At 39.4% G+C, this 27824-nt stretch overlaps 1 protein-coding gene across 3 annotated transcripts in view; it reads left to right on the top strand.

Moving 5' to 3' along the window:
- Window positions 1–20619: 20619 nt before the first annotated feature.
- Window positions 20620–27824, top strand: part of CTSC (cathepsin C) — a 42094-nt gene continuing 34889 nt past the window's right edge. For 2 of the 3 annotated variants that reach the window (XM_081238532.1, XM_081238531.1), the window contains exons 1-2: window positions 20695–20871; window positions 23120–23265. In XM_081238532.1, coding sequence (XP_081094658.1) covers window positions 20700–20871; window positions 23120–23265 — 318 coding nt within the window. In that variant the 5' untranslated portion in view covers window positions 20695–20699. Of the gene's footprint in view, window positions 20872–23119; window positions 23266–27824 lie in introns of all 3 variants that reach the window. The other variant, XM_081238530.1, reaches the window with a different exon arrangement.

Below are 27824 nucleotides of genomic sequence, written 5' to 3'. Positions count from 1 at the left end.
GTCATGCACATGAATATGTGACATATTACCTATTCACATACATATTGATGCATTTTGCTCCCTACATCCCATCAAATAACTTCATATGATTTGTATTCGGAAATTATGGTAATACCGTTCTTCTTTTTTTTTTTTTTTTTAAAGAACATGAGTTTGTTGCAGGCACGAAGGGCAGATTCTTGGAAGAAATATGAGGAAGGTCGATGCTGTTTATTTTGCTCCACTTCCCCTTTCCTCCTGTCTTGAGGGCTCCACACTTGAGGGCTCCACACTTGAGGGCTCTCCTGCTATGATGCTCTCTCTGCACTTTACCCAACTCTGAATCCCCTTTTCATCCCTTTTCCTAGTATCACTAAGGGATTGTATAGGAAAAATAATCTTAGTCAACAGTGAAATTAGAAGTGATTTTAACATTTTTTTTGGTGGAGAGATTATGATTTAGGCATATTTTGTTGTAGTTTTCAGAAATGTTTGCATATTAACCAGGGGCAGTTCAATTCAATAGCCCTTTATTAAAACCTAGTCCAAGCCTGTATAGTACTAGTTATGGGTATCCCTCCCCACATATGGAATAATAACATGACAGAATTTAAAGTAGACAAGAGATTAGATAGCCGACTAGTCTTGAACTGTCATTTAATAGAAACCGGAGCCCAGAGAAGTTGTTAGAACTAATCAGTGGCAGAAACTTCCCTAGATTGGCTAACACTTAAGGGTCACTATGTAGCCAACTTTCCATTTTTCACACTACTATGAGTATTATGTTCTTGTTATAATAATCTTTGCTGAAACAACACTAAGAGTTATTATCAGTTAAAATGATAAAAATAATGAAAATAACGGCTTTGAGGAGACAATTCTCCATGGCATTTCTATACATCTTGTGATAGATTACCTTTTCAAGATGGTTCTCTTGGCAAAAAGCCTTGGAAGCTAGAAATACTGTCTCCCTAGAGGCCGAAGAACAGACTTGTTTGCTGGCCAGGATAGTAAAGATAAGATGATTCCCTCTTCTTCCTGGAGACATTCCAGACAATAAAGATAATATCTTTTTTTGGAGGAGAGGTGAAGCTGATTTGCCAGTAACCCTACAAAAGATCAGGATATCCTCATCTGAGAGTCCCTCAGCTGTGATCCAGATCCACCGTGTGAGCAGTATTTACCTGGACCCACCCCTGCCCTGCCCCTGCTTCTTTTAGTACTACAAAATAAATTATTACAATTTAAAAATTATTATTACAAACTCTTCATAAACAGACTTTTATTAGCTGTATGTATTTCCTAATAGCACACACTATACTTCTGCTCATCTCTGTATAGGCATTTTTTCCCTGATTTTCCTGTTACAGATGCACTTTAATATCTTTGTTCTTAAATTTTTTCTGTATTTTGTAAGATTTTTGGCAGGATAGATACCCAGATATGAAATTGTTGAATCAAAGGCTAGAAATATTTTTTGAGATTCTTATTTCATGTTACCAAAACACTTTCCAAAATGTTTGAATCAATTTACATTCTCACTAGCCATGTCACACTGTGTTTTCATAACTACTTATCTTTCACTTCTTCCCCATCACTCATCATGATAGCTATTCTGAACTTTTCATACTTCCTCAAATTCTTCCTGCCTTTCTATATGTTTTCCCTATTACATAGAATGTTGCTGACATATACAACTCTTACCCTGGAGATCTCAGCTTATGTGTCATTTTCTCAGAGAATTCTTTCCTGACTCCCAAACTACCATGTACTACCATTACATCTGATACTTCCCTTTGTGATATGTATCCACATGTAGCTGTTTAATTTTTTCTTTCTTGGCTTGAATTTAAGCTCCAGGAAAGCAGCAGTCTCATTTGGCATGTTCTCCACTGAAGCCCTGGTGTTAGAACAGAGCTTGACACACAGTAAGCACTTAATAAATATTTCTTGAATCAATCTTTTCAAACTTCATAACAATCCAGTGAAGTTTCAAGGGAAGAATCACAGAGATAGTTTGAATTGATCTCCTCAAGATCACCACATGAGGGGCTTCCCTGGTGGCGCAGCGGTTAAGAATCTGCCTGCCAATGCAGCAGACATGGATTCGAGTCCTGGTCCAGGAAGATCCCACATGCCGCGGAGCAACTAAGCCTGTGTGCCACAACTACTGAGCCTGCACTCTAGAGCCCGCATGCCACAACTACTGAGCCCATGTGCCACAACTACTGAAGACCACGTGCCTAGAGCCTGTGCTCCACAACGAGAAGCCACCACAATGAGAAGCCTGCGCACCGCAACGAAGAGTAGCACCCACTCGCCACAGCTAGAGAAAGCCCGCACACAGCAACGAAGACCCAACACAGCCAAAAATAAAATAAATAAATTTATTTTTTAAAAAAAGATCACAACGTTGAGTTAGTGGTACAGATATAATCATAACCCAGCTTTCCTAGCTTCTGGCAGATATAGGAAATACAATCAATGCTTCAGGAAATTTCTGAATATTTTTATCATTAAAAATAACATATCTCAGGCTTCCCTGGTGGCGCAGTGGTTAAGAGTCCACCTGCCGATGCAGGGGACACAGGTTTGTGCCCCGGTCCGGGAAGATCCCACATGCCGCGGAGCGGCTAGGCCAGTGAGCCATGGCCACTGAGTCTGCGCGTCTGGAGCCTGTGCTCCGCAACAGAAGAGGCCACAACAGTGAGAGGCCCGCATACCGCAAAAAAAAAACCAAAAACCAAAAACCAAAAAAAACCCATATCTCATGCAAATTGAGATCTTAATTAGAGATAATCATAGAGATTCTCTAAATATATTACTGTCTCTGTAGAGATGTTATCATAATACCTGTGAATCAATTATTTCCCTGTTAATGGATTCAGCTGAACCAAATCATGAATTATATATAGAGGGAACAATTGTTTTCCTGGTCTTCTAGGGAGCCAGAATGTTGAACTTAACATTGTACAGGAAATGAAATTATACTTTCTTTTTGACTTTGAGACATGTCATGTGAATCATGTGCAAATGACCTTTTTTTTATTAGCTCTTGCAATTATGCAACAGGTCTGCTGTTTATAGCCTAAGTTTTTCAAAGAAAAATCAATAAAGAAATTCAAACATGGCACAATAATTCCTGTTTATTCCTATTTATTCAGGTTCTAAGCAACTAGAAAGTTCAAAGTGTGGTAATGCATCTGCTTCCTTTTATAAGGATATGCAAATGATAGCTTGATATGAGAAATTTATTTTTTAAGGCAACTCTCAGCATGTGCCACATTGTGGTATACTGGTATAATGGAACAGGACAGGTTCAAGATGCTACTCAATCTATATTTTAGAACCACAAAATATGAGCCAATGCTTGTAGTAATGTCCATCAGGAATGGCCATGCTGCAGTCTCAGGTAGCTCTCAGTTCTCTAGAGGATTTCAGGACTGTCAACTCCAGGTTTCTGATCAGTTTTGCAAAGAGCTGGGGTCTCTGCCCTGAACCCAAGAAACAGAACACCAATTTGGCATGTGGTCCTGGAAGGAGAAGCTAAAATTGGTTCTGACTTGGGGATGGTTGAAGCAAAAACTCATTCTTCAAATTTTAGACACTCAAAATTTCCTCTTCCTCACGTTCAACATAGTATTAACTTGCTTGGTCTTCCTTCTGATTCTCTTAATTTTTCCTTCATGACCTCCTGTTCTTTAGCTTAGCCCTTACATTTTTGCTAATTGTTAAACTGTCTTCAGCCTCTTCCCTCCACTTTCTCCTGTGTTCTACGGGCTTGCTTTGGGTGACCTCTACTCCCACATCAACTCTCATTTATTTGGTGAGGACTAATAAAAACTGTATTCAGCCAATACCTAAAGTAGTCTGAATACCCCTGCAGCTATTCTCATTGTCTGTCTATGCCATGAATAGAGTAGATGCTCAATAAATATCTGTTTTATTGATCTGAATGACTGAATGACCCCTTCCCAGAGTAAGCAATATTTCCAGCTTATTACTAGATATCTCCATTCTGACATCCCACAGGTACTTGAAATACTTGTCTCCATGTGTCTTTACTCTCTTCCCAAAACACGTACTCTACCATCATTTCCTCTTACTTCATGGCTGCAACACTAGTACCATGTTGAATATATATTTATTAAATAAATACAGTTTCTATAGTTAAAGAAGTATTATGGTTTTTATTTATGGACTATTTATTCAGAATATCCCCTCAAGTCTGCATATAAGTAAGGTTGTGTGGTACAGTGGGAAGAACTGGGCACTGGGACTCAGACATACTTTGGGAATCAGCCAAGCTTTCTAGCTCAGCCACTTAACATGTATGACATTTACCATGATACTTAATCTCTCTTTTCTAAATACCTTTTCATTTCTAAAATGAAGTGAATAATACCTACCTTATGTGCAGCTGTAGGGAACAGACAGTGTGAACATGTACATAGTGTCTACACATAGTACACATTCAATAAATGGTAACTTATCATAACAAGTAATTACATCTGCACATTTTGCCTCTCTCCATGTCCTCACTTTTCATTCAATGTATCTGTTCTTCTTAGTTCACTACTAATACTTGTCAGTATTCTGTATTTACACTGTTGAGAAGGTCTGTTAAAAATCATAAAAATCAGGGAGGAAAAAATATATTAAATGAAAAGCCTAAAGCACCTAATAGCAGTGTGAATTTGCATTTCAAGCATTCTCTCCCTCTAAACTTAATCTTAACTAGGTCTTGGAACAAGACAACACCCAGAGAGGCAAGTAGGAAAAGGTACTTTTGAGGTTGCAGGCCTAAGTAGAATTTCTAGAGGAGAAGGCTATTGTGGGACACCTATGAATAGGCAAAAAGCATAGGTTTCAAAGTAGATAAAATATGCTTACATGGAAATGTACCAAATAACAATGCAATTAAAATATTAAGAACAAAACAGATAAATGAGAAGTTTATTAGAATAAAGTTACCTTGAGATATTTCAATTGATCTTTTAGAATTGAAAGATGTAATAGACAAAAAATTAAGCATGGTCATAGAGCAACTTAATCACTTTGAATGTATATCAAAGTTCTTTCGAGTAGAGAAAATGTAATTTTTAAATGTTTCTTTTATAAAACTCAGCCATGCATTAAGCCAGAAAGACATTATTAATAAAATTTTAAATGCTGATATTATACATGCCATATTCTTCAAACATAATCTAATAAAAAGAAGAAAACAAACTAATATAACTAGGTAAAATAAGAAATGAACCCCTAAATAACCTATGGAATCAACTGGAAATCAAACCTAAATTATAAACTCTTTAACTTACAAAGATAAAAAAAAGTATGTCATGTAATAACTTCTGGGATACAGTTAAAGCTTGCCTCAGAAGAAAACTGTGAGGCTAATGCACCTTTATTATTAAAGGAAAAGACTGAAAAGTAGGTGCTAAGTACTCATACTAACAAAATTAAGAAAAGAAAAATAAAATGAACCAGATAAAGTAGGAACAAAAAGTTTTTCCAAATAAAAGATGAAATCAGTTAAACAATAAACAAAGATGTTCAGATGGATGAATATATCCAAAATTGGTTACTTGAAAGTAATATCCGAAATTTAATTTCACTGAATGCTCCATTAAGTTAAAAAAATAGTAGAGAGGAGATTGGTTCAAGATGTCAGAGTAGAAGGACATGTACTCACTCCCTCTTGTGAGAGAACTGGAATCACAAATAACTGCTGAACGATCATCAACAGGAAGACACTGGAACTCACCAAAAAAGATACCCCACATCCAAAGACAAAGGAGAAGCCACAATGAGATGGTAGGAGGGCTGCAATCACAATAAAATCAAATCCCATGACTGCTGGGTGGGTGACTCACAAACTGGAGAACACTTATACCACAGAAATCTACCCACTGGAGTGAAGACCCACGTCAGGCTTCCCAACCTGGGGGTCTGGCAACGGAAGGAGGAATCCCCAGAGAATCAGACTTTGAAGCCCAGTGGGATTTGATTGCGAGACTTCGACAGGACTGGGGGAAACAGAGACGCCACTCTTGGAGGGCACACACAAAGTCTTGTGTGCACCAGGACCCAGGGGGAAGGAGCAGTGACCCCATAGGAGACTGAAACAGACCTACCTGCCAGTGTTGGAGGGTCTCCTGCAGGCAGGGGGTGGCTGTGGCTCACCACGGGGACAAGGACACTGGCAGCAGCAGTTCTGGGAAGTATTCCTTGGCGTGAGCTCTCCTGGAGTCTGCCATTAGCCCCACCAAAGAGCCTGTAGGCTGCAGTGCTGGGTCACGTCAGGCTAAACAACCAACAAGGAGGGAAGACAGCCCCACCCATCAGCAGACAAGAGGATTAAAGTTTTACTGAGCTCTGCCCACCAGAGCAATACCCACCAATCCCTCCCATCAGGAAGCTTGCACAACCCTCTTAGGTAGCCTCAACCACCAGAGGGCAGACAGCAGAAGCAAGAAGTACTACAATCTTGCAGCCTGCAGCATGAAAACCACAATCACAGAAAGATATACAAAATGAAAAGGCAGACGATTATGTCCCACATGAAGGAACAAGATAAAACCCCAGAAAAAAAACTAAATGAAGTGGAGATAGGCAACTTTCCAGAAAAAGAATTCAGAATAATGATAGTGAAGATGATCCAGGACCCTGGAAAAAGAATGGAGGCTAAGATCAAGAAGATGCAAGAAATGTTTAACAAAGACCTAGAAGGATTAAAGAACAAACAAACAGAGACGAACAATACAATAACTGAAATGCAAACTACACTAGAAGGAATCAATAGCAGAATAACTGAGGCAGAAGAACGGATAAGTGACCTGTAAGACAGAATGGTGGAAATCACTGTCGCAGAACAGAATAAAAAAAAAAGAATGAAAAGAAATGAAGACAGTCTCAGAGACCTCTGGGACAAAATTAAACACAACAACATTCACATTATAGGAGTCCCAGCAGGAGAAGAGAGAGAGAAAGGACCCAAGAAAATATTTGAAGAGATTATAGTCGAAAACTTCCCTAACATGGGAAAGGAAATAGCCACCCAAGTCCAGGAAGCACAGAGAGTCCCAGGCAGGATAAACCCAAGGAGAAACATGCCAAGACACATAGTAATCAAATTGACAAAAATTAAAGACAAAGAAAAATTATTGAAAGCGACAAGGGAAAAACGACAAATAACATACAAGGGAACCCCCATAAGGTTAACAGCTGATCTTTCAGCAGAAACTCTGCAAGCCAGAAGGGCGTGGCATGATATATTTAAAGCAATGAAAGGGAAGAACCTGCAACCAAGAATACTCTACCCAGCAAGGCTCTCATTCAGATTTAACAGAGAAATGAAAAGCTTTACAGGCAAGCAAAAGCTAAGAGAATTCAGCACTAGCAGACAAGCTTTGCAACAAATGCTAAAGGAACTCCTCTAGGCAGGAAAGAGACTAGCAACTTAAAACAACCTTGTACATATATAGATTGCTATATTGAAACCTCATGGGAACAGCAAACCCCAAAACTACAAAAGATACACACACAAAAAAGAAAAAGCAACCCAAACACAACACTAAAGATGGTCATCAAACCACAAGAGAAGAGAACAAAAGAGGAAGGAAAGAAAAAAGATCTAAAAAAAAAAAAAAAAACCCAAAACAATTAAGAAAATGGCAATAGGAACACACATATTGATAATTACCTTAAATGTAAATGGATTAAATGCGTCAACCAAAAGACACAGACTGGCTGAATGGATACGAAGACAAGACCCATATATATGCTGTCTACAAGAAACCCACCTCAGACCTAGGGACACATACAAACTGAAAGTGAGGGGATGGAAGAAGGTATTCCATGCAAATGGAAATCAAAAGAAAGCTGGAGTAGCATAGTCATATCAGAAAAAAACAGACTTAAAAATAAAGACTGTTACAAGAGACAAAGAAGGACACTACATAATAATCAAGGGACCAATCCAAGCAGAAGATATAACAATTGTAAACATAATATGCACCCAACACAGGAGCACCTCAGTACATAAGGCAAACACTAACAGGCATAAACGGAGAAATCTACAGTAACACAATGACAGTGGGGGACTTTAACACCCCACTTTCATCAATGGACAGATCATCCAGCCAGAAAATCAATAAGGAAACACAGGCCTTAGATGACACATTAGACCAGATGGACTTAATTGATATTTATAGAGCACTCCATCCAAAAGCAGAATACACATTCTTCTCAAGCGCACACGGAATGTTCTCCAAGACTGACCACATCCTGGGCCACAAAGCGAGCCTCAGTAAATTTAAGAAAATTGAAATAATATCAAGCATCTTTTCCAACCACAATGCTATGAGATTAGAAATAAACTACAAGAAAAAAAACTGTAAAAAATGCAAACAAGTGGAGGATAAACAATATGCTACTAAATAACCAATGGATCACTGAAGAAATCAAAGAGGAAGTCAAAAAATACCTGGAGACAAATGAAAATGAAAGCACAACAATCCAAAACCTATGTAATACAGCAAAAGCAGTTCTAAGATGAAAGTTTATAGCAATACAATCTTACCTCAGAAACAAGAAAAACCTCAAATAAACAACCTAACCTTACACCTAAAGCAACTAGAGAACAAAGAACAAATAAAAACTAAAGTTAGTAGAAGGAAAGAAATCATAAAGATCAGAGCAGAAATAAATGAAAGAGACAAAGAAGACAATAGCAAAGATCAATGAAACTAAAAGCTGGTTCTTTGAAAAGATAAATAAAATTGATAAACCTTTAACCAGACTCATCAAGAAAAAAAGGGAGAGGACTCAAATCAATAAAATTAGAAATGAAAAAGGAGAAGTTACAACTGACACCACAGAAATACAAAGGATCATAAGAGACTACTATATGCAAATGTATGCCAATAAAATGGACAACCTGAAAGAAAAGAACATGTTCTTAGAAAGGTACAGTCTCCTAAGACTGAACCAAGAAGAATTAGAAAATATGAAGAGACTAATCACAAGCACTGAAATTGAAACTGAAATTTTAAAACTCCCAACAAACAAAAGTCCAGGACATGATGGCTTCACAGGTGAATTCTATCAAACATTTAGAGAAGACCTAACACCCATCCTTCTGAAACTGTTCCAAAATTTGCAGAGGAAGGAAAACTCCCAAACTCATTCTATGAGGCCACCATCATCCTGATACAAAAACCAGACAATAATACCACAAAAAAAAATTACAGACCAACATCACTGATGAACATAGACACAAAAATCCTCAACAAAATACTAGCAATTCAAATCCAGTAATTCATTAAAAGGATCATACACCATGATCAACTGGGATTTATCCCAGAGATGCAGGGATTTTTCAATATCTGCAAATCAATCAGTGTGATACATCACATCAACAACTTGAAGAATAAAACCATATGGTCGTCTCAATAGATGCAGAAAAAGCTTTTGACAAAATTCAACACCCATTGATGATAAAAACTCTCCAGAAAGTGGGCACAGAGGGAACCTACCTCAACATAATAAAGGCCATATACAACAAACCTACAGCTAGCATCATACTCAACAGTGAACAGTTGAAAGCATTTCCTCTAAGATCAGGAACAAGACAAGGATGCCCACTCCCACCACTTTTATTCAACATAGTTTTGGAAGTCCTAGCTATGGCAATCAGAGAAGAAAAAGAAATAAAAGGAATCCAAATTGGAAAAGAAGTAAAACTGTCACTGTTTGCAGATGACATGATACTATATATGGAAAATTGTAAAGACACTACCAGAAAACTACCAGAGCTCATCAATGGATTTGGTAAAGTTGCAGGCTACAAAACTAATACACAGAAATCTGTTGCATTACTATACACTAACAATGAAAGATCAGCAAGAGAAATTCAAGAAACAATCCCATTTACCACTGCATCAAAAAGAATAAAATACCTAGGAATAAACCTACTTAAGGAGACAAAAGACATGTACCCCGAAAAGTATAAGACGCTGATGAAAGAAATTGAAGAAGACACAAACAGATGGAAATATATACCATGTTCTTGGATTGGAAGAATAAATATTGTCAAAATGACTATACTACCCAAGGCAATCTACAGATTCAATGCAATTCCTATCAAATTACTAATGGCATTATTTACAGAACTAGAACAAAAAATCTTAAATTTGTATGGAGACACAAAAGACCCCGAATATCCAAAGCAATCTGGTGAAAGAAAAATGGACCTGGAGGAATCAGGCTCCCTGACTTCAGACTATACTACAAAGCTATAGTCATCAAAAGAGTATGGTACTGGCACAAAAATAGAACTATAGGTCAATGGGACAGGATAGAAAGCCCAGAAATAAACCCATGTACCAATGGTCAATTAATCTACGACAAAGTAGCAAGACTATACAATGGTGGAAAGATAGTCTCTTCAACAAATGGTGCTAGGAAAACTAGACAGCTACATGTAAAAAAATGAAATTAGATCATTCTTTAACACCATACACAAAAATAAGCTCAAAATGGATTAAAGACCTTAAATGTGAGACCAGACACTATAAAACTTCTAGAGGAAAACACAGGTAGAACACTCACTGACATAAATTGCAACAATATCTTTTCCAATCTGTCTCTCAGAGTAATGGAAATACAAAAAAAAATAAACAAATGGAACCTAATTAAACTCAAAAGTTTTTGCACAGCAAAGGAAACCATAAACAAAATGAAAAGACAACCCACAAATTGGGAGAAAATATTTGCAAATGATGTGACCGACAAGGGATTAGTCTCCAAAATTTATAAACAGCTCACGAGGGTTAATATCATCAAAACAAACAAACCAATCAAACAATGGGCAGAAGACCTAAATAGACATTTTTCCAAGGAAGACATAAGAATGGCCAAGAAGCACATGAAAAGATATTCAACATTGCTAATGATTAGAGAAATGCAAATCAAAACTACGAGATATCACCTCACACCAGTCAAAATGGCTATCATCAAAAAATCCACAAACAATAAATGCTGGAGAGAAGGGAACCCTCCTACACTGTTGCTGGGAATGTAAATTGGTACAGCCACTATGGAGAACAGATGGAGGTTCCTCAAAAAACTAAAAATAGAGCTATCATATGACACTGCAATCCCACTCCTGGGCATATGTCTGGAGAAAAACATGGTCTGAAAAGTTACATGCACCCCAATATTCATTGCATCACTGTTTACAATAGGCAAGACATGGAAGCAACCTAAATGTCTGTCAACAGAGGAATGGATAAAGAAGATGTGGTACATATATACAATGGTATATTACTCAGCCATAAAAAAAGAATGAAATAATACCATTTGCAGCAACATGGGTGAACCTAGAGATTGTCATACTGAGTGAAGTAAGTCAGACAGAGAAAGAGAAATATCATATGATATCACTTATATGTGGAATCTTTAATGATACAAATGAACGTATTTACAAAACAGAAATGGACTCACATACTTAGAGAATGGACTTATGATTACTAGGGGGGCAAGGGTGGAGAAAAGGGATAGTTAGAGAGTTTGGGACTGACATGTACACCCTGCTATATTTAAAAAGGATAACCAACAAGGACCTACTGTATAGCACAGGGAACTCTCCTCAGTGTTATGTGGCAGCCTGGATAGGAGGGGAGTCTAGGGGAGAATGGACACATGTATATGTATGGTTGAGTTACTTTGCTGTGCACCTGAAACTATCACAACATTGTTAATCAGCTATACCCCAATATAAAATAAAAAGTTAAAAAAAATAGTAGAGGGGTAGCCAAAACATACAATTTTAAATTGATACAGTGGGAGCTGAGAAAAATATGAAAAAGAAGAACAGGAAGCAAACTTACTTTAAAATCAATCAGTAAAACAAAACAAAACAAAATATTCCAGTACTTACAGGAACTGAATATATTCAAATTTGGTGTTTAAATTTAGAGGGAAAATAAGGTTTATTTTATAAACAGCACTGCTACCATTGCCTAAATAAAAAGACCTGTATGATACCATATACAAAAGCAGACCTTAGGTGTTTCCAAGATACAAATTTAAAATTAAATGACAGTTATTTAAAACATTTCCACCAATTTAAAACAACTTAAAATATCAAAATTTAAATTTACAACAATTTAAAAGATTTAAAACAACTCAGGAAAGAAAGTAAGCTTATAAGGAAGGGACATGGTTGTCACTTTCCTATGGAAAGAAAAGCAGCTGTAGAAAGGATGTATATTCAAAAATTCTTACTGCAATATAGTTTGCAATGGCAAAAAATAATAATGCTAAAATACTTGGAAACAACCCAAATGCCCATTTAATAATACTCAGATTTGTTACATGCCTTAAGTATTGTTTAAAAACAAAATTCAACCTGTTAGGGAACTGTTGACAGAAACCACCTGCCTTGGCCAGGCCTGCTTGCCTGAGTTGTCTCAGGATAGGAGGTCCGGATAAGGAACACAGTGCTGCCGCTGAAAACTAATGGGAGAATTTGGGAGGGGCCAAAAGAGGCAGGAGATGACCAACCTCCCAGAGTCCTTCTCACTGGAATCCGTCTTGGCTGAGAGATGCGCATGCCACCAGGTAGGACCCTGAGTCAAGCCAAATATAGGCCAAGCAAGATGACTGGCCAGAGACAACCCGGAAACTAACCCCATTACCATAACATCTGACTTCGAGTCATGTAGCAGAGCAGTTCTCTTGTGTTTCCTTATCCTGCTGCTCTGCGACGAGCCCCTTTCCAATAAAGTCTCTTGCTTTGTCAGCACATTTGTATCCTTGGACAATTCATTTCCCAGTGTTAGACAAGAGCCCACTCCTGAGCTCTGGAAGCAGTCCCCCTTCCTACAACAAACTGAGTAAATTTGAAGACCTGATTGGATTTAAGGATTCATGAATCTGGCAGCATCACATCTAGTAAATAGAAGAGAGCTCTGATAAGTGGCATAAAATGGAAGGCTTTTATAGAAAGGAGGGTCGGGCAAGAAAGTCACTAGCAAAAAAACACACACAAAAAAGGTTCAGGGCTTCCCTGGTGGCACAGTGGTTGACAGTCTGCCTGCTGATGCAGGGGACGGGTTCGTGCCCCGGTCCGGGAAGATCCCACATGCCGCGGAGCGGCTGGGCCCGTGAGCCATGGCCGCTGAGCCTGCGCGTCCGGAGCCTATGCTCCGCAACGGGAGAGGCCACGACAGTGAGAGGCCCGCGTACAGAAAAAAAAAAAAAAAAAAAGGTTCTTTTGCGCCAGGACATCTTTTTTGGAGGTCAGTGACTGGCAAGGGTTTTATCATGCAGATTGCCTCTTCTTCCTCTGAGTAGGCTGGAGAGGGCTGAGATTACCTCATTGGTTCTAACCAGAAAATTCCAAACTGGTTGATTAAGATTACATTTGGGGGGAAAATCAAAACTGCAATTGTTAGGTATTAAATCTAGGTTTTGGTATCATGGACTTTTAGCCCATGTGATGCCAGTTCGGACCTGTGTTGTTTTTTTTTTAGCAGTACCATGCAGCTATTTTCCTTAAAATGAATTCAATTTCTTGATGTGAAGAAACCTCTGTTATGTGTTTTTAAGAATGAATTTCATTAAGAATGAAATAAGGTTGACGAGAATGAAAGAATGGAAACTAGGTGACAGCACTATTCTAAGCATTTCACATTTTAACTCAGTCAAAACTTCACTACAACCCTATGAGGTAGGTACTATAATTATCCCAGTTTTGCTAACAAGGAAACTTGAGTCAGAGAAAATAAATAGCTTTTCTAAAGTCACACAGGCGGTAAGAAGTGGTATCAGGATTCAAACCATGGCATTCTGGATCTAGACATTATGTGCCCTGCTCTTTATGCATATTTTAAGTGGCTGGGTAATTTTAGTAAAAAATTTGTAAGTATACACACCAGGAAGGGAACATAGGTTGCCTTGCTTGGCAGGGTATAGATGGAAAGGAAAAGGGGGGGTAGAGGAAAAAATCTGTAGCACAATGGCAAAATATATTTAATGTAATTTATTGAATATTATTATCTCATCATATAATAAAAATATAAATACATCCTTTTAAAAAAAGGACTAGGAACAAATGAAAATGATGATAAATTTGAAGGCTTTTTAACTCAATTTGTTACCTTAATTGTATATGAACTAAAGTTATTTATTTATATATTGAACTGTCTATTTTTAAATTCTAAGGGTTGTTTAAAAAATAAGAGAAATGGGGCTTCTCTGGTGGCGCAGTGTTTGAGAGTCCACCTGCCGATGCAGGGGACACGGGTTCGTGCCCCGGTCCGGGAAGATCCCACATGCCACGGAGCGGCTGGGCCTGTGCGTCCGGAGCCTGTGCTCCGCAACGGGAGAGGCCACAACAGTGAGAGGCCGCGTATAGCAAAAAAAAAAAAAAAAAAAAAAAAGAGAGAGAGAAATGCATAAATCAGTGTGATCTTGTCAATTAAATAAGTAAAAAGTAATAATAAATAGTAAGTCAGCTTATTTTCAACTTATTAAAATGAAATATTTTAAATATTCCCATACCATTACTTGGGTAAGTAATGTGATTCTTGGAAAAGGAATGCCCTTTCTCAACTTGGAGAAACTGGTAGTCTTGATCTTTAAATCAGTCACCCTGTTCTGGTTTTGTTCTCTTCATGACAAGACTCTCTACAGTTTGCTATTTTAGAATTTACCTTGCTTGACTTCATATTTCCCTTTCAGCAATAACCTAGAGAAAGAAGGGATGTCAAATTGAACTGCAAAACTTTGAAACTAAAATGCTAAGACATGGTTTAGCTTTCCTATTATCCAACATGTGTTTATAACTTGACTTCCTGATAGCATACGAAGTAGTTTTAGGTCAACTTCTACAACTTACAAACTAATCCACACAAGCATATAAACTTAAAATTCCAGATGTTGCTGGGGCTGAAAAGTTGGTCCCTGTACTAGTTGAATATCTCTTAAAGTGAACAGTATGAGATGAGAAGTATAAAATTTATCTAGTGACTTAACAGTTGCCCCGTGAAAATTTGCTCCCAATAAACCTGATTCTTAAAGTTGGAGAGTAAGGAGTTTCAATCAACATTTAATATTTATTGAGCATCTACTATGTCCTGGTAATACAGTGGTGAACAAGACAGACAAGGCCCAAACTTCATGGAGCTTCTGTTCCAGTGTGGCAGATACATAATAAACAAGAAAGTGCAATAATTATAGGCATTTATAATTTTTACATAGAAATAAACAGAGTACTAATAAAATGAATAGCTAGAGAAGGCCACTTCAGATAGCATGGCTAGAGGAGATAAAATATTTTTCAGTGAGAATGTCATACAGTGAGAATGAGCAGTCATGGGAAAAACAGCAAATGATTTCAGGCAAAGAGAAGAGCAAAGTGCAAAGGTAATGGAGACAGAAGGAATCTAGAGGGTTTGAGGACCAACAGAAGGCAAGGGTTTCTGGGACAACTGGGAGGATGAAGGGATAAGTTGGGCATATTGTGCAGGGTCTTGCAGAATTTTATTCAAAGATGATACAAAAGGTAACCTATTGGGAAGTATTCCACTTGTCAATATTGGGAGTACCTTGATATGGTTTACATTTAAATAAAAAATAACAATGGTGAGAGTAGACTCAGTATGATACATTGGCTGATCAGCTTGGGGTGGGGTGGGGCCTGGGGGAAGGAAGAGTCAAGGATGACACTTAGGTTACTGGCTTTTGCATTGAATTCAAGAAAAAGTGGATGAAATTAGAAGGTAATTTTGGTTGACTAGCAAGAAATGATACCCCATTGGACCAGAGTAGTGTTGGTGAAGAAAGAGCAAAATAGAGACATTCATTAAGTTCATTGGTTCTTTAGGGTTGCTCTTACTCTGTGTGACCTATAGGATAATCCTGGTGTGTCAGTAAAAAGTAATGCTACTCAAAATTTTCATTTCAAAAACATGGTTTATTTATTTTTTAAATACATATTTCTTCTTTTATTTATTTATTTATTTATTTTATTTTATTTTTGGTTGCGCTGGGTCTTCGTTGCTGCGTGCAGGCTTTCTCTAGTTGCGGAGAGTGGGGGCTACTCTTCATTGCAGTGTGTGGGCTTCTCTTGTTGTGGAGCACAGGCTCTAGGTGCGTGGGCTTCAGTAGTTGCAGCACACGGGCTCAGTAGTTGCAGCACGTGGGTCCTAGAGCACGTGAGCTTCAGTAGTCGCGGCATGTGGGTTCAGTAGTTGCAGTGTGCGGGCTCTAGGGCATGCAGGCTTCAGTAGTTGTGGCGCGCGGGCTCAGTAGTTGTGGTGCACGGGCTCCAGAGCACAGGCTCAGTAGTTGCGGTGCAAGGGCTTAGTTGTTCCGTGGCATGTGGGATCTTCCCAGACCAGGGATCAAACCCGTGTCCCCTGCATTAGCAGGCAGATTCTTAACCGCTGTGCCACCAGAGAAGTCCTCATGGTTCATTTAACAGAAGGAAATAATGAAATGAGAAAGGGATCAAAGAGTAGAGATTATCTCAGTAATTCCTAGTTTCACAGCTGCCTCAACATGTATCTTCTGTAGAACTTTTCTTTCTCTTAATTTTATATCTGACTCGGTCAAGAAGCAGACAAAGCTTCACTTGCTTAATTCCATTCAAACAATCTAACTTAAAAACAGAAGCCTTTTTTGGTTATCTGATCTATACTTACTAGCAGTTTGACCATGGAAAAATCACTTATCCTTTCTGAGCTACAGTTTTCTTATCTGTGAAATGGGAGTAATACTATCTGGGAGATTACTATCAAATGGACATAATATGTGAATGTACTGTGCAAATGACAATGAGCTTCCTTCCCACTTATCTTCCCACCTTCCTTCCTTTCTTTCATAAATTTTATTGAGAGGATGAATGAGTAAATATTGGCTATTGTCCAACTCTGACAAAAACCTTGAGGTACAAAAATAATATAGTCCTGCTGTCGAGAAGCATGGACTCTAGTGGAAAAGGCAATCAATCAATAATTACAGTGAATTGTGAACTCAGGAACATGAGGTCACAGGAGAGAGAGTTTTGACATCTGCCTAGGAGATCAGAAGGACAGAAACAAAGTACAGTACTTGGGGCATCACAAGACCTGAACAAGTGGTGCTCTCTTTCTCACACAATTGTGTAATAATTAAATGAGATGATATATGTGAATTACCTTGGTAAAATGTAAAGCCCTAAATAAATGAAATTATTATGGTTGTTATTTTGACTACCAATGACAGAGGTGTATACAATACCAACTGGCATTCTACACTGATATGCCAAATTTTTTTTCTATTTCTTTGATCCTTCTTTGTTTTTATATACATTCCTGAACAGTGGCTTTCAAACTTATTCACAAGGCAGGGAATATGGGAATCATGATGCTCTTTGCCAAACACCATGAAATACAGAAGTATTTATGTCCATGATACTATTCATTCATTCAACGGATATATGAGAACTTACTGTGTGCCAGAAATTATTCAGGGTGCTAGGATTACAAAGGAGAACAGGATTTGGAATCTACTGTCTAACTAATAAGGATAGTTTTCTAGTAGAAAGATACACAATAATAAATGTAGTCAGTCAGTTCTCTGTAGAATCTGTATGAACTCATTTAGTCTTCTCAAAACTGGAGGAGGTAGTCATAGGTCTATAACAATTATACACGTTACAGATGAGAAAACCAAGGCACAAAAAGAAGTAAAATAACTTCCTCCAGATCAAATAGCTGGTGAGTAGCAAAGCCATGCTTCAAACTTAGGCAGTGTGATACAAGTCCTTGCTGTTCATCTCCAAGCCAGTGATTCTCAAGCTGTAGCTGTGTCAGGATCCTCTGAAAGGGGATTGTTAAAACATAGATTGCAGGGACCTGATTCAGTAGGTATGGGGTAGGGGTCAGGAATTTGCATTTCTAGCAAATTCCAAGGAGAGGCATATGCTGCTGGTCCTTTTGGTCCTGGGACCACAGTTTGAGAACGACTGTTAAGCAATGCTGCTTCTCTATAAACCTACTTATAATGATCTGAGACTAGTACCAAAATCTGGTTTGCATATAAACTGACTTTTATATCATTTTAAATATATCAAATTTTTAGGAATGCAACTTCTAGATAAATCAACAGGAAGGTAATTTGTTCTGCTGGAAACTTGACCAAGAGTTTTCTAGCATGAATAATGGAGGTATGATACTTGAATGACCATTTGATAAGGAAACTGTGACATTCATCAAGTTATTATTATCTCTGGATCTTCATTTCTCAATAGTAAAATGAATCCATTATATTAAGGGATATTTGAGTTATAACTCAGTGAAAGAATTTCTGTTCTCAGAAAAATGGTACCTGTCAATTTTATTGATTCTACAATTTTACATAGAGACATAAAGTGCAAGTATCTGAATGTCTCATTCTATTTTCCAGTACATTCATACATGAGCATTTTAGATAATGAAATACATGCGTTTGTATTAGAACTTTATCTAAAATACCTTTTTTTCTTACTTTTCATGATCTTATCAGTGAGGTTTTTTTGTTTTTATGTTTTTTGAATATCTTTTTATTTGTCTTTTGTATTATTTGGTATTTTCTTTCTATTTTTAAGCAAGTAACTTGTATATGAATTTCATTTCAAAATACCAAAAGGTCTCTGTAAAATATTTGTTATAAAAATAAAACTTTCAGTCTGATCAATTTGAGAATCACTAATTCTTCTCCCTGCTAATGGAGAGAGGGCTAGTAATAGTTTGGGAATTATTAGATTAGTGGAAATAAACTAAAATGAAATTCAAAATACCTGAGGTTTATTCCTAAATTTCAGTAACTGGCAATGTGACGTTCATCAAGTTATTACATTATCTCTGGATCTTCATTTCCGAATAGTAAAATGAATCTATTAGATTAAGAGGCCTCCAAGATCCTTTTCGATTATATTTATTCACTGAATAGAGATGTTTTCAACTTTCTTCACAATTGTCTGTGCTACTTTGATCGTGTCGTCAAAGAAACTTCCAACTTGACTGTTCAGCTCTTCAAAATTGATGATCTAGTGAAAGTTTTAACGTTTTAACAACCAATGACACATTTTCCCAGAGATTAGGAAGGCAATGTTACTCTGTCAGTTTATCTCTAAACAGTAAATGTGCTAGTGTAATGATGTGCTTCAGCTTTCCATCCTAAATAACGGGGAATAAAACCTAGACGTAGGGTGTTGGCTCCACCCTTGCCTTTGCAGTTTGTGACTACATTAGAGAGTATTTTCATTTATGAGCTTTCAAGGGAAACTCCTTTTGCCAAATCAAAATTGGCTTTCGGGCCTAGAAACCAAGATAAGGCTATTAAGTACATTTATTTTAACACCCCAGGACACTTCCTAAGTATTTTCAAGCCATAATTTGGAAGACAAAGGTGAATAATGTCGACTTGCTCCCTTCGAATGCTTACAATCTGGTGGAGAAGGTGGACATCCAAGTATTTATTTGTAACCAGTGTTTTGAGGGCAAAATGCACGTGCCCTAGAGAGCAGGGGCACAGAAAAGTCTGTCTTGTTCATCACTTGTCCTTGATGTTGCACAGGGCCTGACACCTAAAAGGCTCTGTGCACAAAAGGAGCCCCAACTTCCAACAACAGCCAGGAAAGACAGAGGAGCTCTCACAGAAAAGGATGATAATTAAACTGAACGAGGAGGCACCTGGAAATAGTGCTACCTTATAATTACTGGCGATCAGACTGGCACCCTGGAACCTGCTCATAAGACCAGCATTCTCCCACCAGCTCCCTTCCTCACCCTGGGCGACTTGCTTCCTCTCTCTGGGCCGCCTGCTTTTCAGCTGCAAAACATGGGCTTTAGTGCCTGTGCGTGTTTGTGTGCGCGCGTGCGCGCAACTAAATCCTATAACGTTAGCGGGCGGAAAAAAATCCTAATACACAAAAACTGCAAGTTTGCACTACAACTGAATTCCCCTGTGGATAACAGGCAAACAACATTAAAGGAAACCGACAAAACCCAGCAAACAAAAGGAACTTAAAGTTTTGGAAAACGGAAGGAAGAGCAGTTCTCAAACAGCTGGGCTGGCTCGGGGTCGCACGTAAAATAGTTCTGAGGATAAAAGTTAACCGAGTGAGGACGAAGTGGGAAAGACAAGCAAGTAAAAGAAAGCTCCACTAGTTAGGTCGCCCTCTCTGGGCCTTTTTCCCACCTTCAGTCCTCCCCGCCCCCCCCACCCCGCCTCCCTCACCGCGCTTCTCTCGGTCTCTCTCTGACATTTAGCCTCCCCTCCCCCTCACCTCTCTGTCTCTCTCTCTTCCTCTCTCTTTTTCTCTTAGTCTCTCTCTCTGTTACTTCTCAAGGAGCGAAGGAGCGCCGTCTGGGGCGCGCACAGACCAGCTGTGGCTCTGCAGTCCTCTTTGGAGGTGTCCGTTGGCAACTGAATCTGGTGCTGGGCTCTCTGGGCCTGAGGTCCGACGGCCGCCAGGTGACGGGCGCGCTTTCCAGAGGCCCCCACCTAAGGGGCGGTGCCACTGGCAGGCGCCCAGCCCCCGCGGCCCCGAGACCCCGCCCCCCGCCGGGTTGCCGGTTTCCAGCACCTCTGTTTTAAGGCAAGAGCACAGCAGCGGTGGCCTCAGTGCCCGCCTGCAGCGCTTTGGCTCGCGTCCCTTCCCCACTTCTAAGGGCCTTGCCAGCATGGGTCCCTGGCCCGGCTCGCCGCTCGCCGCCCTCCTGCTGCTCCTCTTCCGCGCTGGAAACGTGCACTGCGACACTCCTGCCAACTGCACCTACCCGGACCTGCTGGGCACCTGGGTCTTCCACGTGGGCCGCAGCGGTTCTCAGCGCGAGGTCAACTGCTCGGTTATGGGTAAGCCGCCGGCGCCCTTGGACCCGCTTTCTTCCTGTGCCTACCCGGGGCTCCTTCCCTTCGGTCCCTGAGCCCTTTTTCCCGCAGCGCCCCCGCTAGGGGGAAGCCGGGAGGTCCTGGCTGGACTTGGGGTCCATGGGGGGCGTGCCCTCTACCGCTCCAGGGCAGCGACGTCAACGTGGAGCTGCTGAGAACGTCTCACTTCGCTCGGTCTTGATTATTCCCGGGCCCCCAACACTTTTTGCAAGAACTTTTTTTCCCCCCTTGATTTCCGTTTCTTGTTTTTGGGTTTGTTTGGCTTGTAAGAGAGCTGAGACCGTGCAATCTTATCTCCCCATCCCATCTGCAGTATTTTATTGTGCCAGTGACAAATGAGCTCAAAGACTCTTGAGAATATAGCTTTAAGTTTCCTTTTATTAGGTTGTGGGAAAGAGCCCTTAAGCCCAGAGATTTTGATGTGGACCTGAGAAAGCTTCTGGTACCACTACACAGTTTCATGTACTGCGGCGGGGGGGGGGGTAGTGATACCCACCAGGGTTCTTGGCCTTCGCTAATCAGAAATTGACTACAGGCTAGACAAGAAATTCAGGCAAGGCTTTATTGGGCCCTTGCTGCAGCAGGGCTAGTGAGAACAAGTAACAAGCTTGTTCCTTATATGGGGTGAGTGTAGGGGTGTGTCCAGTGGTGGCAGGGAGGGCTGGCTTGGCTGGTTTGCCCACCCCTCTGGGGGTTTGAGTGCAAGGGGCATGCGCAACACCCAGTGTTTGCTCCGGACACCCAGTTTTTGCTCCGGACACCCAGTTTTTGCTCAGGGCTCTTCAGAAGTGGCAGTTAAGTTTTTTGCTTTTTTGTATCTTTTTGTCCATAATGGGGCCCAACTGTGCATGCACGCAGTTATTTTTAGTCCCATATAGTTTCTTTGTATTTTGTTGCTGGAGGAGGTTTGTCCAGGTTCAAGCATTGCAGCACTTCAGCAAAGGGTCCCAGGTCCCAGCCTGCCTCAGTAGTATATAAAAGTTGTTTTTTTTTTAATACCTCTTTGGCCAATAATTATATTTTGAAATGCCCAGAGCCAGGCACAGTGCCAGGGCTCATGGAAGGCTCTCAATAAATATCTAGTGTTTGAACACCCTGGAACATTCCATATGCCCTCAGATAACATGGCTCTATCCCAAGGACAAAGAATTTAGTGAAGGGAGAAGAAAAAACACACAGTCTTGGGTCAGGAGAGGCACTCTCGTTCTGCCCAAACCTTTACCACACTGTGGCTTGTGCAGAATGAGTGAAGCTCTCAACTGCAATTTCCTTGTTAACAGAACAGAGATTGCCAGGTCATCTGTCACTAAGCAGACTTAATTACTCAACTGTCCAACTACAAATGACTGTGTGGCATTTCATAGTACTGGGCATTATAACCATTTTCTCTTTAAAAGTTGAACTTGGAGAGCCAAAGCAGAAGGGCAATCAGGATTTGCAGTGTTCTGTCACGTGGAATCTCCTATTTCTGAGCATTAATCTGAAACATGGAAAAATTGTCCGAAGTGTGTAAGCCTCCAGAATGGACACAGCAGAACCCTTTTCAGGCAGCCTCTCTGCCTATATTCCATACCTTTGACCTTAATCTAATCAATTAAAGACACCCACAGATCTGAGTCCCCATTTTCTGAAGGTTAAAAGTTTAGTTCCATTCGGCACAAATTAACTGTATAGGATAAAAACCTTGAGTTTGCTGAATACTTTGAAAGGATTCAGATTCCGAGGTTCTGAACTGTACAGCCATTTAGAAGAAAGATATCCATCCCATTTCTTCTCTGAAGAGATCATTTCCTTTGTTCTTATGATCTGGTAGCAAGTCTTTTTATATTTCCACTTTTTGATTACCATTTTGTCTTCTCATTTCTGCTGGTCATTTTCAACATACCCCATTTCTCCTTTTCTTCAGTGGAAAAATTTCTTCAGTGTTTGGATGCTCTGGGAAGGTAGTGACTGTACTTTTTGGGGTCTCTCTGCCTGCTGGGATACTTGACATATCTTTTGAGCCTTTGCTTCACATTCTTGCCTGAGACCCCTCTGGGATTATACAGAGGGAGGCAGCAAAACGGGGACTGATATATTCACAAGCCAGATCCACCCACATTCAGTAGCACGAAAGGAAAGGAGCTTAAAAATAATGGAAATTATAAAGGAGCTTTTACCTCCCGTTGAAGCCCACATAATTTTCCTTTGTTGTGCATTTTCTTTTCTTTAGGACCACCAGAAAAAAAAGTAGTGGTGCACCTTAAGAAGTTGGATACGGCATATGATAACTTGGGCAATTCTGGCCATTTCACCATCATTTACAATCAAGGCTTTGAGATTGTGTTGAATGACTACAAGTGGTTTGCCTTTTTTAAGGTTAGTTTTGTTGGAATATACATTCATATTTTCAATGATTTGATAACTGAAGCTTCTTCTAATGAGGAGACCCTCAGTATTTTAATTTTAGATTAAGAAGATAACCAGAATTGATAGCAATTTTCTGAAGAGAAATTAGATGGTATAATTTTGCCACTTTATTTAAAATTATAACTTCAGTAGGTTTAAAAAAACACACACATGATCTATATTTGAGTATGTATGATCCCTCTCTATTTAAATTTACATTTTGGTAAGTATGACTAAATTCTTTATTTTCTTTATTACTACACCTTTATTTCTAATTGTTGCCTTCGTCACTTGGCTTTGTACTGAATCTGTTGGAAAGATAGGGTTTTTATTATTATCTTGAGGTTATTATACTGTCCCTCTTATCATCATTTGTTAGCTTTGAGAAATTGACCTAAATGACTCATTGAAGTAGTATAATGTACTAAATATATTAATGTGAATAATTTATTTGACTAAAGTGGGACAGAGATGGAGAGCCTTGGAGTTACTCCTTGGGCTAATTAAAGCAGAAGGTAGCCTAGCCAGCCCAGCTTGTTTTCTTCTCTCACTAGGGAAGAACTGTTGTCCATTCTAATGCTCTTACACATTGCTTCTAATTGCAGACACACTCTAAGGTAAAATAGTTGAGCACAAATTGCAGTCCATCCCAGATATCCTTCTGAAGTTGGAACGTTTCCTATTAGCAGGGTATTAAATGGTTTAACTAAATGGAACACGCAAACCTGAGACTAGCTATTTCTTATTCTAACTAAAGTATAAATAAAGACAGTTTTTCATGGGTTAGTGTCGGTAGCCTTTAAAATATCTGGTAAGAGTTGACCAACTACAGGAATTTGTGGGAAGGTGAGGGAATGATTCTGTTAAAGATGATGAAAGACAAAGCACCAGCAAAAGACTAATATCTAAATTTATTGTGATTACTCATGTGGGTTGTGGCTTAATCACTAACTAGGATATGTTGTTAACATCTGAGCCAACCAAATTTCTAAGAATAGTAATGCCCATTTTTTTTTTTTTTTTAAACTATGAGGACCCCTTCTTAATTGAAAAAAGAAAAGAGAGACGGGAAAAGTTTTCTCCCCTCACCTGGACTGGTTGTCTGATATTCAGCTGGTGGGAACCAGTCCATCCATGCTGGCCATTGAGGGCCAGCAATCTGTATTATTAGTTGAAGCCCATGCTTGAACAGTTATTAAATATTTTAAAATATCACGCCTAGATACTATGTATTTTTAAAAATCATAGCAGTATCTGTATGAGTTTTAAAAATTGTAGTGTGTATGCAATAAATGTGATTCCATCTGAATATAATTCTTGGTCTGCATATTGATGAGCCTAGGGCTTTGTAGACCTCTTGTAGGTACTCTGTTACAGTCCTTCAAAAGTTCTTTGCCTTCAGGTGGAGAGTGAATTGCCTATAGAATTGAGGCACAAGGAAAGAAACATTCAAGACAGTTGTTACCATGTACCTTACTCCTTCCTCCACTTCTTCCTCTTGCCCCTCCTTTTTCCCAACTCTCCCTTCCCCTTCTCCTTTTGTTGATACAAAATAGGTAATCGATATTTATTTAAAACATGAAAATGAAGTTGAATTCAGTTGAGAAATAGGTTGCATAAATTACTTAAGTACAAGATAGGGTGTAGTATATAAATAGATGAGTGAATAGTTTTACCCATTGGCTTAGAAGACTTTTCATTCTTCACTTCTGTAGAATTGGAGGAACTGGTGGTGGAACTTCTAATGACACCATTACTTACCTGAGACATAATCAGAAACAGGCAAGGGCAGTTTCCCTGTGGTAATATTTTCCCATCAGTCTGTCTGCTCTCAGCTTGAATAGGAGTCCGGAGATGGTGGGGACAGAGGGAATGGCTGGTAGCTGAATGAGGAATTGGAACACTTCTTTTTTTTTTTTTTTTTTTTTACGGTACGTGGGCCTCTCACCGCTGTGGCCTCTCCTGCCGCGGAGCGCAGGCTCCGGACACACAGGCCCAGCGGCCATGGCTCACGGGACCAGCCGCTCCGCGGCACGTGGGATCCTCCCGGACCGGGGCACGAACCCGTGTCCCCTGCATCGGCAGGCGGACTCCCAACCACTGCGCCACCAGGGAAGCCCTCTGCGCCATCAGGGAAGCCCTAGGAACACTTCTTTGTACCGTTGACCCTTGAACAACACAGGTTTGAACTGCGTAGGTCCACTTATACAGAGATTTTTTTTTTTTTTTTTTTGTGGTATGTGGGCCTCTCACTGTTGTGGCCTCTCCCGTTGCGGAGCACAGGCTCCGGACGCACAGGCCCAGCGGCCATGGCTCACGGGCCCAGCCGCTCCGCGGCATGTGGGATCTTCCCAGACCGGGGCACGAACCCGTCTCCCCTGCATCGGCAGGCGGACTCCCAACCACTGCGCCACCAGGGAAGCCCAAGAGATTTTTTTTTTCAATAGTAAATACTATAGTAAATATATACACAATCTGAGGTTAGTTGAATCTGCAAATGGGGATCCAAGGTTGGTTGATTCCTTAGATGTGGAAACCCGTATATTGAGGGCTGACTATAAGTTATAGGTGGGTTTTCAACTACTTGGAGGGTTGGTGCCCCAAACGCTGCGTTGTTCCTTTGTTCAAGAGTCAACTCTATTTCTCTTTAAGTCACAGTATAAGCAAATTTGGTATTTTTCTGTAGCCTCAGAACATTAGTTGCAGATCAATAAAGGCTTTTTAAAGCCAAATGAAGTTGTAAGTGTTCTCAACCATATGTGGGAGGAGTCAGTATATACACTGTTGTAGGGTAGAACCCTACCTGGTCATATGCTTCTGGACAGCATTCTCTTATTAGGAATAAAAGTAGAAGAGTGTTTTTCTGGTACTGATTTCAGTGTATTTTTTAAAGTGTCCATTTGACCAGAACCATTATCAGGTCCATGTTTTCTTCTCCTCCTAAAAAAATCAGCCATTCTGGTCAGTAGTTAGATCATGTGATAAGGATCATAATTTCAATAAGCAGAGCAGAACATACACAAGATACTTGATTTTAAAATTTCTCTTTAACACAATCAAGTAGTTCCAGATAAACATATTTTGCAGAGTGATAAAATGCCATGTTCTTTTAGCAAATCCAACTGAAAAAGTAATGGGGAGTAGCAGAGTTCAACAAATTTAAGAAAAATGATAAAGTGGAGTTGACTTTACATAATAGGGCAGTCAAACACTTTTGGAGTGATACTTGTTAACATAAAAGGCTTGCTGGATTTTACCATAAGCCTCAGGGTATTTCCTACAGTGGTGCTGGGAAATCCATGCTGGGTGTGTAACTCAAGAAAGCTCGCCTATTTAATGAATAAAGCATGTGAGAATACTTTTCTACAGATTTTAGAAGTATCTTTTAAATGAAAAATAATTTATTTTAAAAAAAGAAAAATTATCAAAATATAAGCAGTGTTTTACTATTCAAGTTTAGGTGCCTTATGTAAACTACACCATAATCCACTCAACCTACTGCTTTGCAGAAATATCTGATAAATTTTTGCCATTTATATCCTCCACTGTTATTCTACAAATCAGTTGGATTTCCAGGAGTCTCTCTTAACTCATAGCAGACCCTACCACTTGTTTCCTTTTGCCCTTTTCAGATAGGCTTTCATGAGGTTGTTTCTTAGAGTTGTTCCTGCTAGTTTGCTGAGCAGGTGTTACATGCAAGGTATTCATTCTATTAGGTTCCTGCTCCGCCTTCTGTTCCCCCAGATCAGCCTGCAGCTCAACAGAACAGACAGCTTCCGCATCATTCTCCCTGCATGCCAACTTTGGAGCAGTTGTGACACCACTTTTATTGCTAGGAACTTGCTTTTATTAAGTTCTACTTATTCAGGCCTCACCTGGAAAATAAGCAGAATTTTTCATGAGTTGAGGTTCTTCGACTTTTCCTTGGTTTTAACTGCTTAAGAAATTGGGAGTGGAGTGGGGATGATTTTTTTTTTTTTTTACATAGGACTTCAAGCTAGATAAAAGCTTGGAAGGAAATCTTGACACTAGAAATTTATACATAGTTTGAGTTAGGCAGGAAGCACTAGGTTTATATTTTTAAAAGACATTTTTTTTCTACTCAACTTCCAGCATAGATTCAGTTATCAGAAGACTTAGATGGGGTTACAAACTCACATGAATTTAGGGCTCACCCAGGCAAATACCTAAGCGTTTAAAACAACTTTGTAAAACAATAAGGAGTTATTCAACCTATGGCAAAATGGAAATTTTCCTAGAGACATTCAGATTCAGTTTTCCTTTAAAATAATGCGCTTGCCAAAATAAAAGACCATCTGCACAAGCCAGTTTCTAAGACTATCAAATTTTAATAGCATTACCATTTGATTATAATTGGCACACTCCAATAAATTTGCACCCTTTAAAAGTACCTGCAGATGAAAAACAACCAACCTCTTATATAGAAACACGCAATGTAACAAAACAATGTAAAGGATGTTTGATTATGGCTGATTTTGTGGTGGGTGGGTAAGTGATTGTTTTTTTCT

The sequence above is a fragment of the Mesoplodon bidens genome, assembly GCF_964165515.1.
Source record: "Mesoplodon bidens genome assembly, chromosome: 7".
In the NCBI taxonomy this organism is placed as follows: Eukaryota; Metazoa; Chordata; class Mammalia; order Artiodactyla; family Ziphiidae; genus Mesoplodon; species Mesoplodon bidens.
This window is presented reverse-complemented; position numbering and strand designations above follow the sequence as displayed.